This window comes from Quercus lobata, chromosome 12 (assembly GCF_001633185.2).
Source record: "Quercus lobata isolate SW786 chromosome 12, ValleyOak3.0 Primary Assembly, whole genome shotgun sequence".
In the NCBI taxonomy this organism is placed as follows: domain Eukaryota; kingdom Viridiplantae; phylum Streptophyta; class Magnoliopsida; order Fagales; family Fagaceae; genus Quercus; species Quercus lobata.
Genome location: NC_044915.1, coordinates 10,301,199 through 10,315,609, shown reverse-complemented (window position 1 = coordinate 10,315,609; position 14,411 = coordinate 10,301,199). Strand labels below are relative to the sequence as shown.

Genomic DNA, 14,411 nt, shown 5'->3' with positions numbered 1-14,411 from the left:
TGTGAAGAGTGCCTTCTTGAATGGAATTTTAAACAAAGAAGTGTTTGTTGAGCAACCAAAGGTATTTCAAGACCCTCACTTTTTGGACCATGTGCTAAGGCTAAAGAAGGCATTATATGGACTGAAGAAAGCACCAAAAGCTTGGTATGATCGTCTCACCACATACCTATTGGATCATGGCTTCCAAAAAGGTCAAGCCGATCAAACTCTATTTGTTAAAAGAGATGAGAAATCTCTCCTTGTTGCTCAAGTATATGTGGATGACATTGTCTTTGGATCCACAACCGATCACCATGCTTAAGAATTTTTGGAAGAAATGAAAAGGGAATTTGAGATAAGCATGGTGGGGGAGCTAAACTACTTCCTAGAGCTTCAAGTGAAACATCAGAAAGAAGGGATATTTATATCTCAAGAGAAATATGCCAAAAATTTTGTTAAGAGATTCGGCTTAGACTCCAAGAAACATACTTCCACTCCTATGAGTTCCTCGGTAAAACTAAGCCTTGATGTAGCCAATGTAGAAGTAGATCCGACACTCTATCGAAGCATGATCAACAGTCTTCTCTACCTTACTGTGAGTAGACCAGACATTGCTTTTAGTATAGAAGTATGTGCACGATTTCAGGCAGCACCCAAAGAGTCCCACTTGACAGCAGTCAAACGAATTATCCGCTACATCAATGGCACATCTAACTATGAAATCTGGTATTCAAGAGACTCAAATGAGTGCTTAGCTAGTTATTTGGATGCTAACTGGTCTGGGTGCATTGATGATAGGAAGAACACCTTAGGTGGTTGTTTTTACCTTGGAAATAACTTGGTGTCGTGGATGAGCAAAAAACAAAATTCAGTTTCTCTATCAACAGCGGAAGCTGAATACATTGCAGCGGGGAGTTGTTGTGCATAGCTATTTTGGATGAAGAAGCTCTTACATGATTATGGAATCACTCAAGACACTATGTGTGTGTTCTGTGATAACACAAGTGCCATAAACTTGTCAAAAAGTCCAGTTCAACACCCGAAATCGAAGCATATCGAGATTCGGTACCACTTCATTCGAGACTTGATGGAGGAGAACATTGTGTGTTTAGAGTTTGTAAACACTGACAACCAGAAGATAGACATATTTACTAAACCTCTTGATGGTCCACGATTTGAGTCTTTGCGTAAGACCATTGGTGTCGGTATCATCCCTTGAACGCTATTTCTTGTGTGACCCTATTCTGTTTACTGTTGCATAGTTGCCATATAGGGCTCACCTATTCAGTTAAAATGTTTATTTTCAAGTTTGTTTTGTACTTGTTGTTTTTATTGATCTTACTTTACATGTTCTGTTTTTTAATGTGTTGAAAAATTCAAAAACTCATAAAAATTGAAAAATCTCCAAAAAGTTTGATCGCTTGTATTGTGTATATCACATGTGAGTTTAGCCTAATACCTTCATACTAACGGCGTAGTGCATTTACAAGCTTAGCTTGTTTTGTATGCACATCTATCTTTGTGAGAAAAATCTTGAAATCTGTGTGTGACTGTTGTAAATCAATCTTCAAGCTTGTCATGAATGATTGGTCAATAGTCTTGATGGTTGATACTTGCATAGACTTGTGCCTATATATCTTCCAACACTTTTTATGTTTTTTCTTAAAGAGCTCAGCCAATGTGAATCTCAAAATGAAAAGAGATAATGAGTTACAAAAGTCGTCACACATACTAGTATTTGACTAGGAAAAAGGGAAAACGACTTGTATTGAAATGTATGGTGCCCATAAAGCCAAAGGCTTATTTACAATATTGAAATATAAAAAATTTCAGGCACTGATCTCAAAATGAGATGTATTGTTCAAAAATTGATCAAATGCTATGATTTGTAAAGAAGCCAAATAAAAAGCTTCAAAGTTATGTAATCATTTTTGTGGGAGGTCATATATGTTCATTTCTATAATTGAGATAGACCACTTGACCTAGTACCAGTTGTGTATGACTTGATTGCATTGATCACTGAAGCTTCACTCTGGACTAAGCACTATTCCACATTTAATACTCACACACAACACACAAGACTCTTGTTCAATGAATGCTTATTTCATTTGTGTGATTGTACATGATCAAATGTGATGTGTATACTCAATTGCTTGTCAATCAAACCCAAAATGATTTTTGAGTATTTTATATGTTTTTGAAGGTGTTTTTATGCTTTCGTGTTTTAAGTTTTTGTTCAAATTGTATTTTTCATGTTCTTCTTTAAAAACTTCTTCAGAGGCATTTTTGCGAGAAGCTCGCGACTAAGGTCTTCTCGTGAAAATGGGTTAAGGCAAAACATGAAAACACAAAATTTAGATAGAGACTTTCACAACTGTTTTGCGAGTAAAGTTTATCTACGAAAATTTTTGTGCTTCAGATGCATTTTTCGCGAGTAACCTCACAAGTAGGTAACCCGCAAAAAACTCGTGTTTTCAATTTTAAAGGGCTGATGTGACTGATTTTCAAAAACATTCTTTTTTCCCCTCATTTTGCCTTCCTCGTGCCTCTCACAAACCCAACCTGATTTTCACTCATAAAATCTAATCAATTTCAAGTACAATCCTGCAAAATCAGTTCTAAGGTATGTTTTCAACAATCTTTTCTTATTTTTTCTTAGATTATGCAGAAAATTTTCTAGGTTTACTTGATTTGGGTATTTTTGAAAAAGGGGTTAGGAACCTTAATTTTGGTCAAAATGTTTTCAATTTCTTGATTGGGCTGTGTCCCATTTGGTTTGTTTGTGACTGTGTTGGCCCCTTGTGGCAATTTTAACATGTATTTAGGCAAATTCACCCATGTTCATGCATTGCCCACATGTTATTTATAGTGTTGCACATGAAGTGTTTGATAAAATGCTAAAATGGCTTTTCGGTGTTGTTTTGGACTCCAATGGGTTCCAAATTTTGGGGTTTACCTTGATTGAACTTGTATATCATGTTTTGATCATAGGATTGTGTGTTTTACACACTTTGAGTCCACTGTGTTTAACCATGCCTTGCACATGCATCATAATGCACAACACATGCACATTTGATGCACAATTGTCTTTTTTTTTTGCATTTTAATGATGATTACATGGTTTTAGTACTTATACCATGTTCATGTGACACTGTTTTGTTTTGTTTTGAGAATTTGGGCTTATTTTTATGGACTAACTTGACACTAATCAAATTTGTATTCTTGTTTTATGTTTTGCACTTGTTTTCTCTGTTTTGTGTTTATTTGTGCAGATGTCTCCCACTAAGCACTCTGCATCCAAGAAGTCCTCAAAACGTCCACACATGGACTCAGAAAATTTTAGGTCCATTGAGGCAGACATGGCATATAATGATTGCTACAAAAGAACAACAATCATTGTGGAAAGGTTTGTACGATTGGAGACTCTTGAGAACACTTCCATACCTGAAGTGTTCAAGGAGAGAACTTGGATGAAGCTGCTAAATCCAAGTGGCAATGTTTATGCAGAAATCATACGAGAATTCTTCTCCAATGCCACTGTGGATGGAGATCACATTAACTGTTGGGTGTGACATAAGGAATTTGTTATCACAAGGGACTACATCCAAGAATTCTTAGAAGTTCGTCCACCTTCTCAACCAATTGCCGTACACTATGATGACAAATTGGACTCTCTTAAGCCAATTGTAGAGCTTCTTGGTGGCTTGCTCAAGAAGAAGTCGATGAACACCATCCCGTTCAACGCAGAGATGAGGACATTAGCATATGTCATGATCCACAACCTATATCCGGTCACAAACTTGACAACACTGTCCAGGCCAACGACCATTTTCCTACATGATCTCTACACACATAAAGAGATCGACATATATGGACACATATACCACCTCCTGACAAAGAGTATCACCAAAAGAAACTCAAGGACAATATTGCCATTCCCCACTCTCATCATGGGCCTCATTGCAAAGACAAAATGGAAGATTCCAAGCGGCCTTACTATCGTGCCAAGAGACTATCCCATTGGTGCTAACATAGTGACTAGAAGTAGAGCCCACATCACTGGATCAAAAACCAGCATCTCTCAAATCCATAGGGATAATGTTGAGGAAGAGGGTGGAGACACTGAGGAAGAGATTGATAGGTTCACCTCAGCACTAGAGAGTTCTGCACAACCATCCTCCCAAGCACAAGCATGGGGACCCGATGGTCTTGATCACCTCATTGCAAGGGTAGAGCAGATGTATGGCATGCTCGAATCCCATGTGCAGCACACCTCTGATCAATTTGCTTACATCCAAGGCCAAATTACTGCGTTATCATCTTAGATTCAGGACATGACAATGGGGCAGGGATCCAATTCAAAATCTTAACAGTTCTAGCCTTTTTGGCCATTCCAGTCAAAAAGGCGAAGAAAAATTTTGGGGGGGAGAATGCACAGTTTAAGGGGAAGCAGAACGCATCATAGAGATTGGTTTATTTTTGGTGGTTTAGCAGTTTATGTTTGTTTTAAACTTTATTAGTTTTATAACTCTTGGATATTTTCATTGCTTTCCTTTAAAGCTTTAAGTACATTGGTTCTATATCTATTTAATATTCAGTACTTAGTTTATATCATTGCTTTGTAGCATGTTTTGAGTTCTTTTAGATGTTGGTGAATTATCTTGAGTACTACACACTTGTACCCTTGTTGGATCTTGTATCCTTGATGCAAATACTTTTTGTATTTTGCATTGGTTGTGTGTTGGACATGCAATTGATCTTTGTGTTGGTCTTAATTGCATTGCGTGTCTGGATGATCATTTTCTAGCAAAATATTCATTGTAGTCATTCTTTAATGACTGATCCTATTTGATCAAGATATGCTTAACTGTTTATATAATATTTATTACCTTGATCGCACTTTAATTGCTTATATACATACCGCGTACTCACCTTGTCATGAGCTTAATGAAAGTTTTGTTTGTGTGCAAGTGTTTCAGGTTACAGGTATATATGCAAGTGCTTCACAACTTCTAGATTAGGTGTGAGTGAGTTTTACCACTATTCCCAAACTCACGTTTAAGTCTAGAGTCTGTTTTAGGGGTTTTGTCACGGAATAGCCAAAGGGGGAGATTGTAAAGTTGTGATTTATAACTATTTGTGTTGGTTTTAATTCCGTGCCAAATTTGATTGTAATTTTGTTCAATCTTCTGTACCTTGTATTTTATGTGGGATTTCTTTGTAAAGGTTGTGTGTAAGAGAGTGTGAAGACTCAAGTCAAAGTGAAGAGCAAAGAAGTTTTCGCGGGTAGCTCACGAGAAGCCTTCTCGCGAAGTGAAGCATGTGCTCAGCACATGGCTGGAATGTGAAGAGTCATGACAGATGGTGACAGCTGGTTTTTGCGAGTGTCTCGCGGATATGGGTTTCTCGCGAGATACCCGTGAAACATTCTCTTTTGCCAATTTGTCATATCTAATACACCAGGTTTCTACACATACTATATTGTTAGGACATATATGATTCATGTTAAGAACATATGTCAATATTTATGTAGTTGGCTAATCCTTTGACAAAATGCACTTTACATGTATTTGGGTAGATCTGGGATGTGTTTAATACTTCAAGAAACATGTTGTTCAAGTCTAGTATTAAAGCCATGAAGATTAGACCAAGAAAATGTTAGGATTAATGGGTTCAGTTATTCAGAGAGTTAGGCCTAACCATTTTAGTAAGAAATTACTAAAGTATATATTTATGAAATTTGATTTCATAAATATATGGTGAATAACTTAAAATGATTAAACCGGGTACTCAAGGATTAAGATGTACTAATCTACAAAGTCACAGTCTACATTTATGACTTTGTATTACTACGAATATTTTATGAAGGGGTTGCATGTACAATAAAGTCTTGGGATATAATTTATAGATAAGGCCTAGAGTGCAACTATATTTATATAGTGGTATTAATATAGTTAATGGTAACTTTGGACTTGTCAAGAGTTGACAGAAAAGTCCAAGGCCCATTGAAGCTAGTGTCTTATTGGGCCCTTTTGGTCCCACTCCTAGTCACATACTAGAGCGCAATTGGAAAGGCTCAAAGGGCTAGCCCAATTAGATAATCAGTCATAAGGAGAGAAACATATAGAATTTTGTAACTAACAACTTGCATGAAATGGTGTATGTGAGTGTTGGACACTCTCTAATTCTCTCTTGAACAAATTCACATTATTGATTATGAGACCACACATCTTGGGCATTAGTGGAATTGGAGTGAAGATTAAAAAAGATTAAAAGTATTCCCAAGTGCTTACAATCTTTGTTTTGAAATTCATCACACCAAGGTACACTCTCCTGTTCTTGTATTCTGAAATTTACATAGTTCATGTTATCAATTGCGAATGAAGTAGATCCGTTAATTTTCCGTTGCATACATGCATATTTCCATCAAATTGTATCAGAGCGGTCTTCAATTTCATATTGTATAACATGTTTTGTGAGTTTTGGAATTAGAGATTATAGTTTCATGTTGTTAGAAGATTATGCATTTAATTCTCTGCATGGATGTTGAAACTATGATTTGATAAAAATTGATATTGGTGTTATGATGTTGTTTAAATTTGAATTTAAGTATGTTAAATTGATCTTTAAGGCTATAGCATCAATGAAATTCAGTTTTGATATCATTCTTTGACTATCATGTTCATATGTTAGTTGTTTGTTCAAGAAAAATTGTAGAAAACTGCCCTAGAAAATTTCTGGAAATTCGAGTTTCACGAGTTTCAATTGATCGAAAATCACTTTCGATCGATCGAGTGAAACAGTGATCAGACTTTTTAAATAGATTGATTTTCGATTGCTAGTCGATTGATTGAATTTGTTTTTCAATCGATCGAGAGGCAATCGAGTATCGATCGAACAAGTTCAGTGGTCAAGTTTGAATTTTTTAATTTTTTCGATCAATTGAAGGGCACATTTGATCGATCGAAAAAAGGAAAATCATAAATTTTTCTAAGTGTTTTCAAATGTATAAAGAGCAAGGCATTGTGTAATTAGATTATGCATGTTTCAAAATGAAAAACCTTTCTTTTAAAACATCTAGTGGGTTAGATCTCACGGCCTCCATTGTCGGTTTATTGTAGTGTGATTAAGCACCTCACCTTGGCGTATATGCCTTGCTCCTTTTGGAGGGTGTTTAATTCATGGTACTACAGGTTAAACTTCTTAATGATGGATGATATGTGTTTTTACATTAAGAACAACTACGCTTCCGTGGAGTTACTTAATGACTCACATAGAATTCAGTCAATGGTGTACACTAGACTAAGTTTAATGTTAACCCCCCTTCGGAGCTATGTCATTATTACTTAGAGGCTGAAAGAAAAGTGGCAAATTATTTTTGTTTGGTAAGAGTTACCGTGATAGCATTAATAATGAGAATAATTCTTGCCTGATCATAGTGATTGGTATGACCTCGCTTCCGAGGAATATTAATTGCGGGATTGGATTGTCGTTGCATATATTATATTATGGTTTTATTAAGGTTCCATACTATATGTTTATATGCTAAATTGATAATGTCTAGTTCACTTATTATATTCATGTTTATTGTTTTCAGATTTGAACATGGCATCATTTAGCCCACTTGTAACTATTCTTAATCAAAACAAACTGACTGGATCCAACTATGTTGACTGGAAAAGAAATTTGGACATTGTTCTTTCTACTAAAGAGCACAAATATGTGCTTACTAAACCATGTCCTAGCTTTCCTTCATTAGACGCTCCTCTTAAGGAAAAACAACGATATGATCATTGGTAGAAATCTAATGAGATGGCCAAATGCTACATCCTAGCATCTATTTCAAATGTTCAACAGCATCAAATGCATGATGTGGAACTAGCTTCAGACATTATGCTAAGTCTGAAGGAGATGTTTGGTGAGCAAGGCCATTCTGTAAGGCAAGAGACCATGAGGCAAATTTATAATACCAAAATGGCTGAAGGTAGTTCAGTAAGGGAGCATTGTCTTACAACAATCTCTAGTCTGAATACATTGGAAGTTTTAGATGCCGATATTAATGGAGAATCCCAAGTGGATATGATACTCCATTCACTACCAGAATCATTCAAGGAATTCAAACATAACTATAATATGAACAAAAAGATTTATACATTGTCTGAATTAATGAATGAATTGGTAGCGGCAGAAAGCATTCTTGGTACTTCCAATGTTGAAGCCAATATTAGTGAAGCTTCTACTTCGCAACTTAAGTCGAAAGGCAAGGGTAAGAAGAAGAAGAAGAAGGACTTCACCAAGTAAAAGGGTAAACAAATTGCCTTAGTGGTTGCTAACAAAGGAAAGAAGATCAAAGGAAAGTGTTTCCATTGTAGTGAGAAAGGACATTGGAAGAGGAATTGTCCAATATTTAAGGCTGCCAAGAATAAGGGTATGAATAATACATTCCTTCTTGAAATATGTTTGGTACAGAATCCCACGGATTCCTGGTGTGTGGATTTAGGTTGTACTAATCATATTTGCAATTCCTTGCAAGGGTTCTAGGAGACCAGAAAGCTTAAAGAAGGGGAGTTGTTTCTTACTTTGGCTGATGGGAGCAAGATTCCGGTTGTAGCTGTTGGTGTTTATAATTTATGTTTTAAATCTAGAGTTCTAATATTGAAAGACTGTTTGTATGTACCTAATGTTCCTAGGAATTTAATTTCTGCTACTTACTTAGGTAAAAATGGATATTGTGTTATCCTAAAAGACAATGTTGTAATAAAGAAGGATAAAGTGTTTTTCTGTTCTGGCAATATTGTGGATGGTCTTTATATTTTAACTACTGATAAGCATGAATTATATAATTCTGAATTAGATAACAATTCCCATGTGAAATCATTAAAGAGAAAGTTTCCTTCTACTAGTGATGCATATCTTTGGCACTTGCGTTTGGGTCATATTAATTCAAATAGGATTCAAAGACTGATCAAAGATGGACTCTTAGAGCCCATGGACTTTGATGAATTTCCAGTTTATGAATCTTGTTTGGAAGGCAAAATGACCAAACGACCTTTTAATGCAAAAGGTAGAAGAGCCCAAGATTTGCTAAAACTAGTGCATTCTGATGTATGTGGTCCTATGTCAACCCAAGCAAAAGGAGGTTATGAGTATTTCATCACTTTTACCGATGATTACTCAAGATATGGTTATGTGTACCTAATGAAACGGAAGTCCGAAGCCTTTGAAAAGTTCAAAGAGTTTAGGGCTGAAGTTGAGAATCAATTAGGTAAACACATAAAGCCATTCAATCTAATCGTGGTGGTGAATACCTTCTTGGGGATTTCAAGGATTACTTAACTCAAAATGGGATTGTATCCCAATTGGCTGCACTTGGAACTCCCCAACAGAATGGTGTAGCAGAAAGAAGGAATATGACTCTTTTAGAAATGGTTTGGTCCATGATGAGTTACTCAACTTTACTGATTTCTTTTTGGGGTTATGCCTTAAATACAGCAATACATCTTTTGAATTTAGTTCCATCAAAATCTGTTCCCAAAACACCCATGGAATTGTGGAGTGGGCTTAAGCCTAGTATGAAATATCTCCACATTTGGGGTTGTCCTACACATGTGTTAAAAGGGAAGCCTAATAAATTGGAACAAAAATTAGAAGTGTGTTTGCATGTAGGTTATCCAAAAGAAACTAGGGGTTATTTATTCTATAGTCGTAAGGATAACAAAGTTTTTGTTAGTACAAATGCTAAATTCTTGGAAAATGACTATATGAATAATTTTACTCCTAGAAATAGAGTTGTTTTGACTGAAATGAATGAACCTATAAGAGAACAACCAATGGATGAAACTAGGGATGATGTAGCTGTATTAGATACACCACAAAATACTACTCATGAGATGTCTAGTACACAGGTGCCTCATCATAGTGGGAGAATTGTTCAGCCTCCTATAAGATTCATAGGTTTGGGAGAAACTTATGAAGCTATCTCAGAAGAGGCAGAATCGGATCCATACACTTATGAAGAAGCAATGAATGATATAGATGCCTAACAACATTAAACCTGTTGGTTGCAGATGGGTTTACAAGAGGAAGAGAGGGATAGATGGAAAAGTTGAAACCTTTAAAGCAAGGCTAGTGGCGAAAGGGTATACATAAAAAGAAGGAATTGATTATGAAGAAACCTTTTCACCAGTAGCAATGCTTAAATCTATCAGAATTCTCTTATCCATTGCTGCTCATTATGATTATGAGATTTGGCAAATGGATGTCAAGACTGACTTTCTTAATGGCAATCTTGAAGAGGAAATCTATATGATGCAACTGGAAGGTTTCATAGCAAAGAACCAAGAGCATATGGTATGCAAGTTGAAAAGGTCCATTTATAGACTTAAGCAAGCATCTAGGTCATGGAACATCAGATTCAATCAAACAATCAAATCATTTGGTTTTGAACAAAATCTTGATGAACCATGTGTGTACAAAAGACATCAAGATAAAGTAGTAATGTTCCTAGTGCTTTATGTTGATGATATTCTACTCATTGGAAATGATGTAGGGGTAATGTCATCGGTAAAGGTTTGGTTGTCAGGCCAATTTGATATGAAGGACTTGGGTGAGGCTAACTTATTCTAGGGATCAAGCTTTGGCGAGATCGCAAGAATAAGATGTTAGGCTTATCACAAGCTAGATATATAGATAAGGTTCTAGAACGGTTTAGATGCAAAACTCTAAGAAAGGATTACTTCCTTTCAGACATGGAGTTCCTCTGTCCGATGACCAAAGGCCTAAGACTCAAGAGGAAGTAGATATGATGAGACAAGTTCCTTATGCTTCAACAGTGGGAAGTCTCATGTATGCCATGCTTTGTACTAAACCAGATATCTATTATTCAGTTGGCATGGTCAGCCGATATCAATCAAATCCAGGACCAAAACATTGGCAAGCTGTAAAGCATATTCTCAAGTATCTTCGGAGAAAAAGAGATTATATGCTTGTTTACCGTTGTGAGGATTTGATTTCCATTGGCTATACAGATTCAGATTTTCAATCAGATCTAGGTTTTAGAAAATCCACTTCAGGATGTGTTTTCACCTTGGGAGGTGGAGCCATTAGTTGGAGGAGTATTAAGCAATCTTGTATTGCAGACTCCACCATGGAGGCAGAATATGTTGCTGCTTGTGAAGTAGCAAAAGAAGCTGTCTGGCTTAAGAAATTCCTTTCTGACTTTGGTGTAATGAGAATAGAGCAAGTTTCAATCACATTGTTTGTGACAATAGTGGAGTAGTTGCACAATCTAAAGATCCAAGGAATCACAAGAAAGGAAAGCACATTGAGAGGAAGTACCACATCATTAGAGATATTATTGCTGGTGGAGATGTGGTGGTAGCAAAGATTGAAAGTGCAAATAATCTAGCAGATCCCTGTACCAAAGTCTTGCCTCAAAGGACCTTCGAGTCACATTTGGAGGGAATGAGAGTTAGATTAGTGCACAATAGTCTTTAGGGCAAGTGAGAGATTGTTAGGATTAGTACCCTTAAATCCTATTGTTTGATGCTATATGTAATATTATGTATGACATGATGTATGACTTAATATTGTAATTAATAAAGCTATTTTATTATTCTCTGAAATAATGGTAACATGAATATTCGGATATTATCATAGAGTCCATGAGATGAATAGTATGTGGCTTATGTGAAAAGTCACAGAAGATATAAATCACAAGTTTTTTGTAAACTTAGAATATAGTTCGTAGTCGATGATGAAATTGGGCGTTTCATCTGCGAAGACTTTAACATATCAAATAAGATGATTTGTCTTGATCATGAAAGTGGTGACTTCTAGTTGATATGTTGATATGTTTTAAGAGTTAAGACATATTGAACTGGACCGCTGTGAGATTTATTATTCTCGTAACGACTGTCAATTGAATAATAAATCTCACGACTTATATTAACAAGAACTCTTGATCCTGAGAGAATAATGGACCTGATCATAGAATGTAAGTTGTTTTGATATATAAAGAGTGAGATCTAAAGTAACAGTCAAAACCTCAGTATGTTGCGCAGTCACATTTAATGTTGATGGAACATATATTCTCAAGATGGAATTCATAGTCTCTAAACGGAGATATACAATATTCTCTTGAGATAAGTTTAATGGGTTCAGTTATTCAGAGAGTTAGGGCTAACCACTTTAGTAAAAAATTACTAAAGTATATATTTATGAAATTTGATTTCATAAATATATGGTTAATAACTTAAAAGGATTAAACCGGGTACTCAAGGATTAAGATGTAGTAATCTACAAAGTGGCAATCTGCATTTATGACTTTGTATTACTACGAATTTTTTATGAAGGGGTTGCATGTACAATAAAGTTTTGGGATATAATTTATAGATAAGGCCTAGAGTGCAACTATATTTATATAATGGTATTAATATAGTTAATGGTAACTTTGGACTTATCAAGAGTTGACAGAAAAGTCCAAGGCCCATTGGAGCTAGTGTCTTATTGGTCCCTTTTGGTCCTACTCCAAGCCACATACTAGAGCCCAATTGGAAAGGCCCAAAAGGCTAGCCCAATTAGATAATCAGTTATAAGGAGAGAAACATACAAAATTTTGTAACTAACAACTTGCATGAAATGGTGTATGTGAGTGTTGGACACTCTCTAATTCTCTCTTGAACAAATTCACATTACTGATTGAGAGATCACACATCTTGGGCGTTAGTGGAATTGGAGTGAAGATTAAAAGTATTCCTAAGTGCTTACAATCTTTGTTTTGAAATTTATCACACCAAGGTACATTCTCTTGTTCTTGTATTCTGAAATTTACATAGTGCATGTTATCAATTACGAATGAAGTAGATCCGTTAATTTTTCGCTGCGTACATGCATATTTCCATCAAAAACAAGTGAAGAAAAGCTATTCGTTAAAGATGGACAGATATCTTGACACCTGCGGACAGATAGCTCGACAGCTGCTCGACAAATAGCTATCTATTGAGATTTAATGAATGAAGCTCGACAGATTCTCGATCGATCGAGGTATCTATTGAGTTTACGGGAATTCAGATTTCCAGATTTGATTTTCGGCCCAAGCTTATGTATTTGTGTAGGGTTTCTTTTCTCACAACCCTAGACATATATAAGGCTTATTTTAGAGGCCGTCACATAAGAGAATACAAAGAAAACATATGCAAAAGGTGACCAATGCCTTATTCTCTCTGAAAGAAGCTACTGCTCCTTTGCACCTTAGGGTTTTGTAACCAAGCGCTTCTTGATCTTCATTGTTGATGAAGTGAAGAACTTTGCAGCCAACAATCTTCTTCAAGTTGGTGAGTGAGTCACGTACTGAGATTCGTGCAAAGGAGTTAGTCACGTACTGGGATCCGTGCAAAGGAGTTAGTTACGTATTAGGATCCGTGCAACAAAAAGGGTAGCGTTCATATATTGAAGAGTTCAGAGGTTCTGAAGTGGTAGAAGGTTTCTGTTGTAAGTTCATCTACAGGGATTGTAGAGTCTAGGGATAAAGGTTTTGTACTAGATCTGAAACTTCTCTTTTCTGTAGTGGATTGCTTTTCGGGAAGGTTTCCCCCTAGAGATTACCCACATATTGAGATGAGTGCTTTTCAGAGAGAAAACCCTAGCCACAACCCTTGAGAGTTAGAGATTTTATACCCACAATCCTCTACACAATCCATTGTGGTTTTCCTCAACTCCCACCTCTCCATTTCCAAATCCTTGAAAGGTTGATAGTCCAAACACTTACCACACCCATTCTGAGTGTAAAGTGAGGCTTTGATGCTATTGGGAAGCATTGGAAGAAGCCATATGTTTGGTGGATGCAATTGGGTTGAATTGCATGATCCGGAGAGCTAGAGAAGACAAGGCTTGGCGAAGTCAGTTGGTAGCAGAAGCTTGGAGGGCTCGAGTACATAAGGTAGATTAGGCTTGGAGGGTCTTTTTTTATTCGTGGACTCCAACTTATTCTCTAGTGGATCGATTTACCACTTGGAGTGCAGCGAAGAGGTCTTTTGCCAAGTTCTTCGATTTCTTCTTCGATAACATACCGATGTGTTATCTTGTGTTTGCATTCTTCTTCCCTACTCTTTTAGCTTTCATTTTACTACTGTGAAATGATGAATATGGCTTAGAGTAGTTACTTTGTTTATCCACTCACATTTACTCTATTCCGCACTTAGTTTAAGTTAAAGTAAAATCAACCAAGTTGTAATTTTAATTTGGGAGTCTAAACAGCTCTTGTGTTTTCACACAAATTTGAGCTTTCAGATGTGAATTTTAATGAATTCACCATTGGATTTCATTTTTGTTCTTATATCTTCCACACTTGAAAATTTTCAAGATCAAAGACCAATTTTTGCAATGATGCTCAAGCTTTGTTAGTACATCCCATGTAATATATAAGATAAGGC

The 14,411-nt window shown here is 36.1% G+C and overlaps 1 protein-coding gene across 1 annotated transcript; it reads left to right on the top strand.

Annotated features, from left to right (window-relative positions):
• The first annotated feature begins 340 nt into the window (after positions 1–340).
• On the top strand, positions 341–907 carry LOC115970217 (uncharacterized mitochondrial protein AtMg00810-like). Its single transcript, XM_031089878.1, has one exon. It carries the CDS (start codon positions 341–343, stop codon positions 905–907), a length of 567 nt encoding a protein of 188 aa, XP_030945738.1.
• The last annotated feature ends 13,504 nt before the right edge of the window (positions 908–14,411 follow it).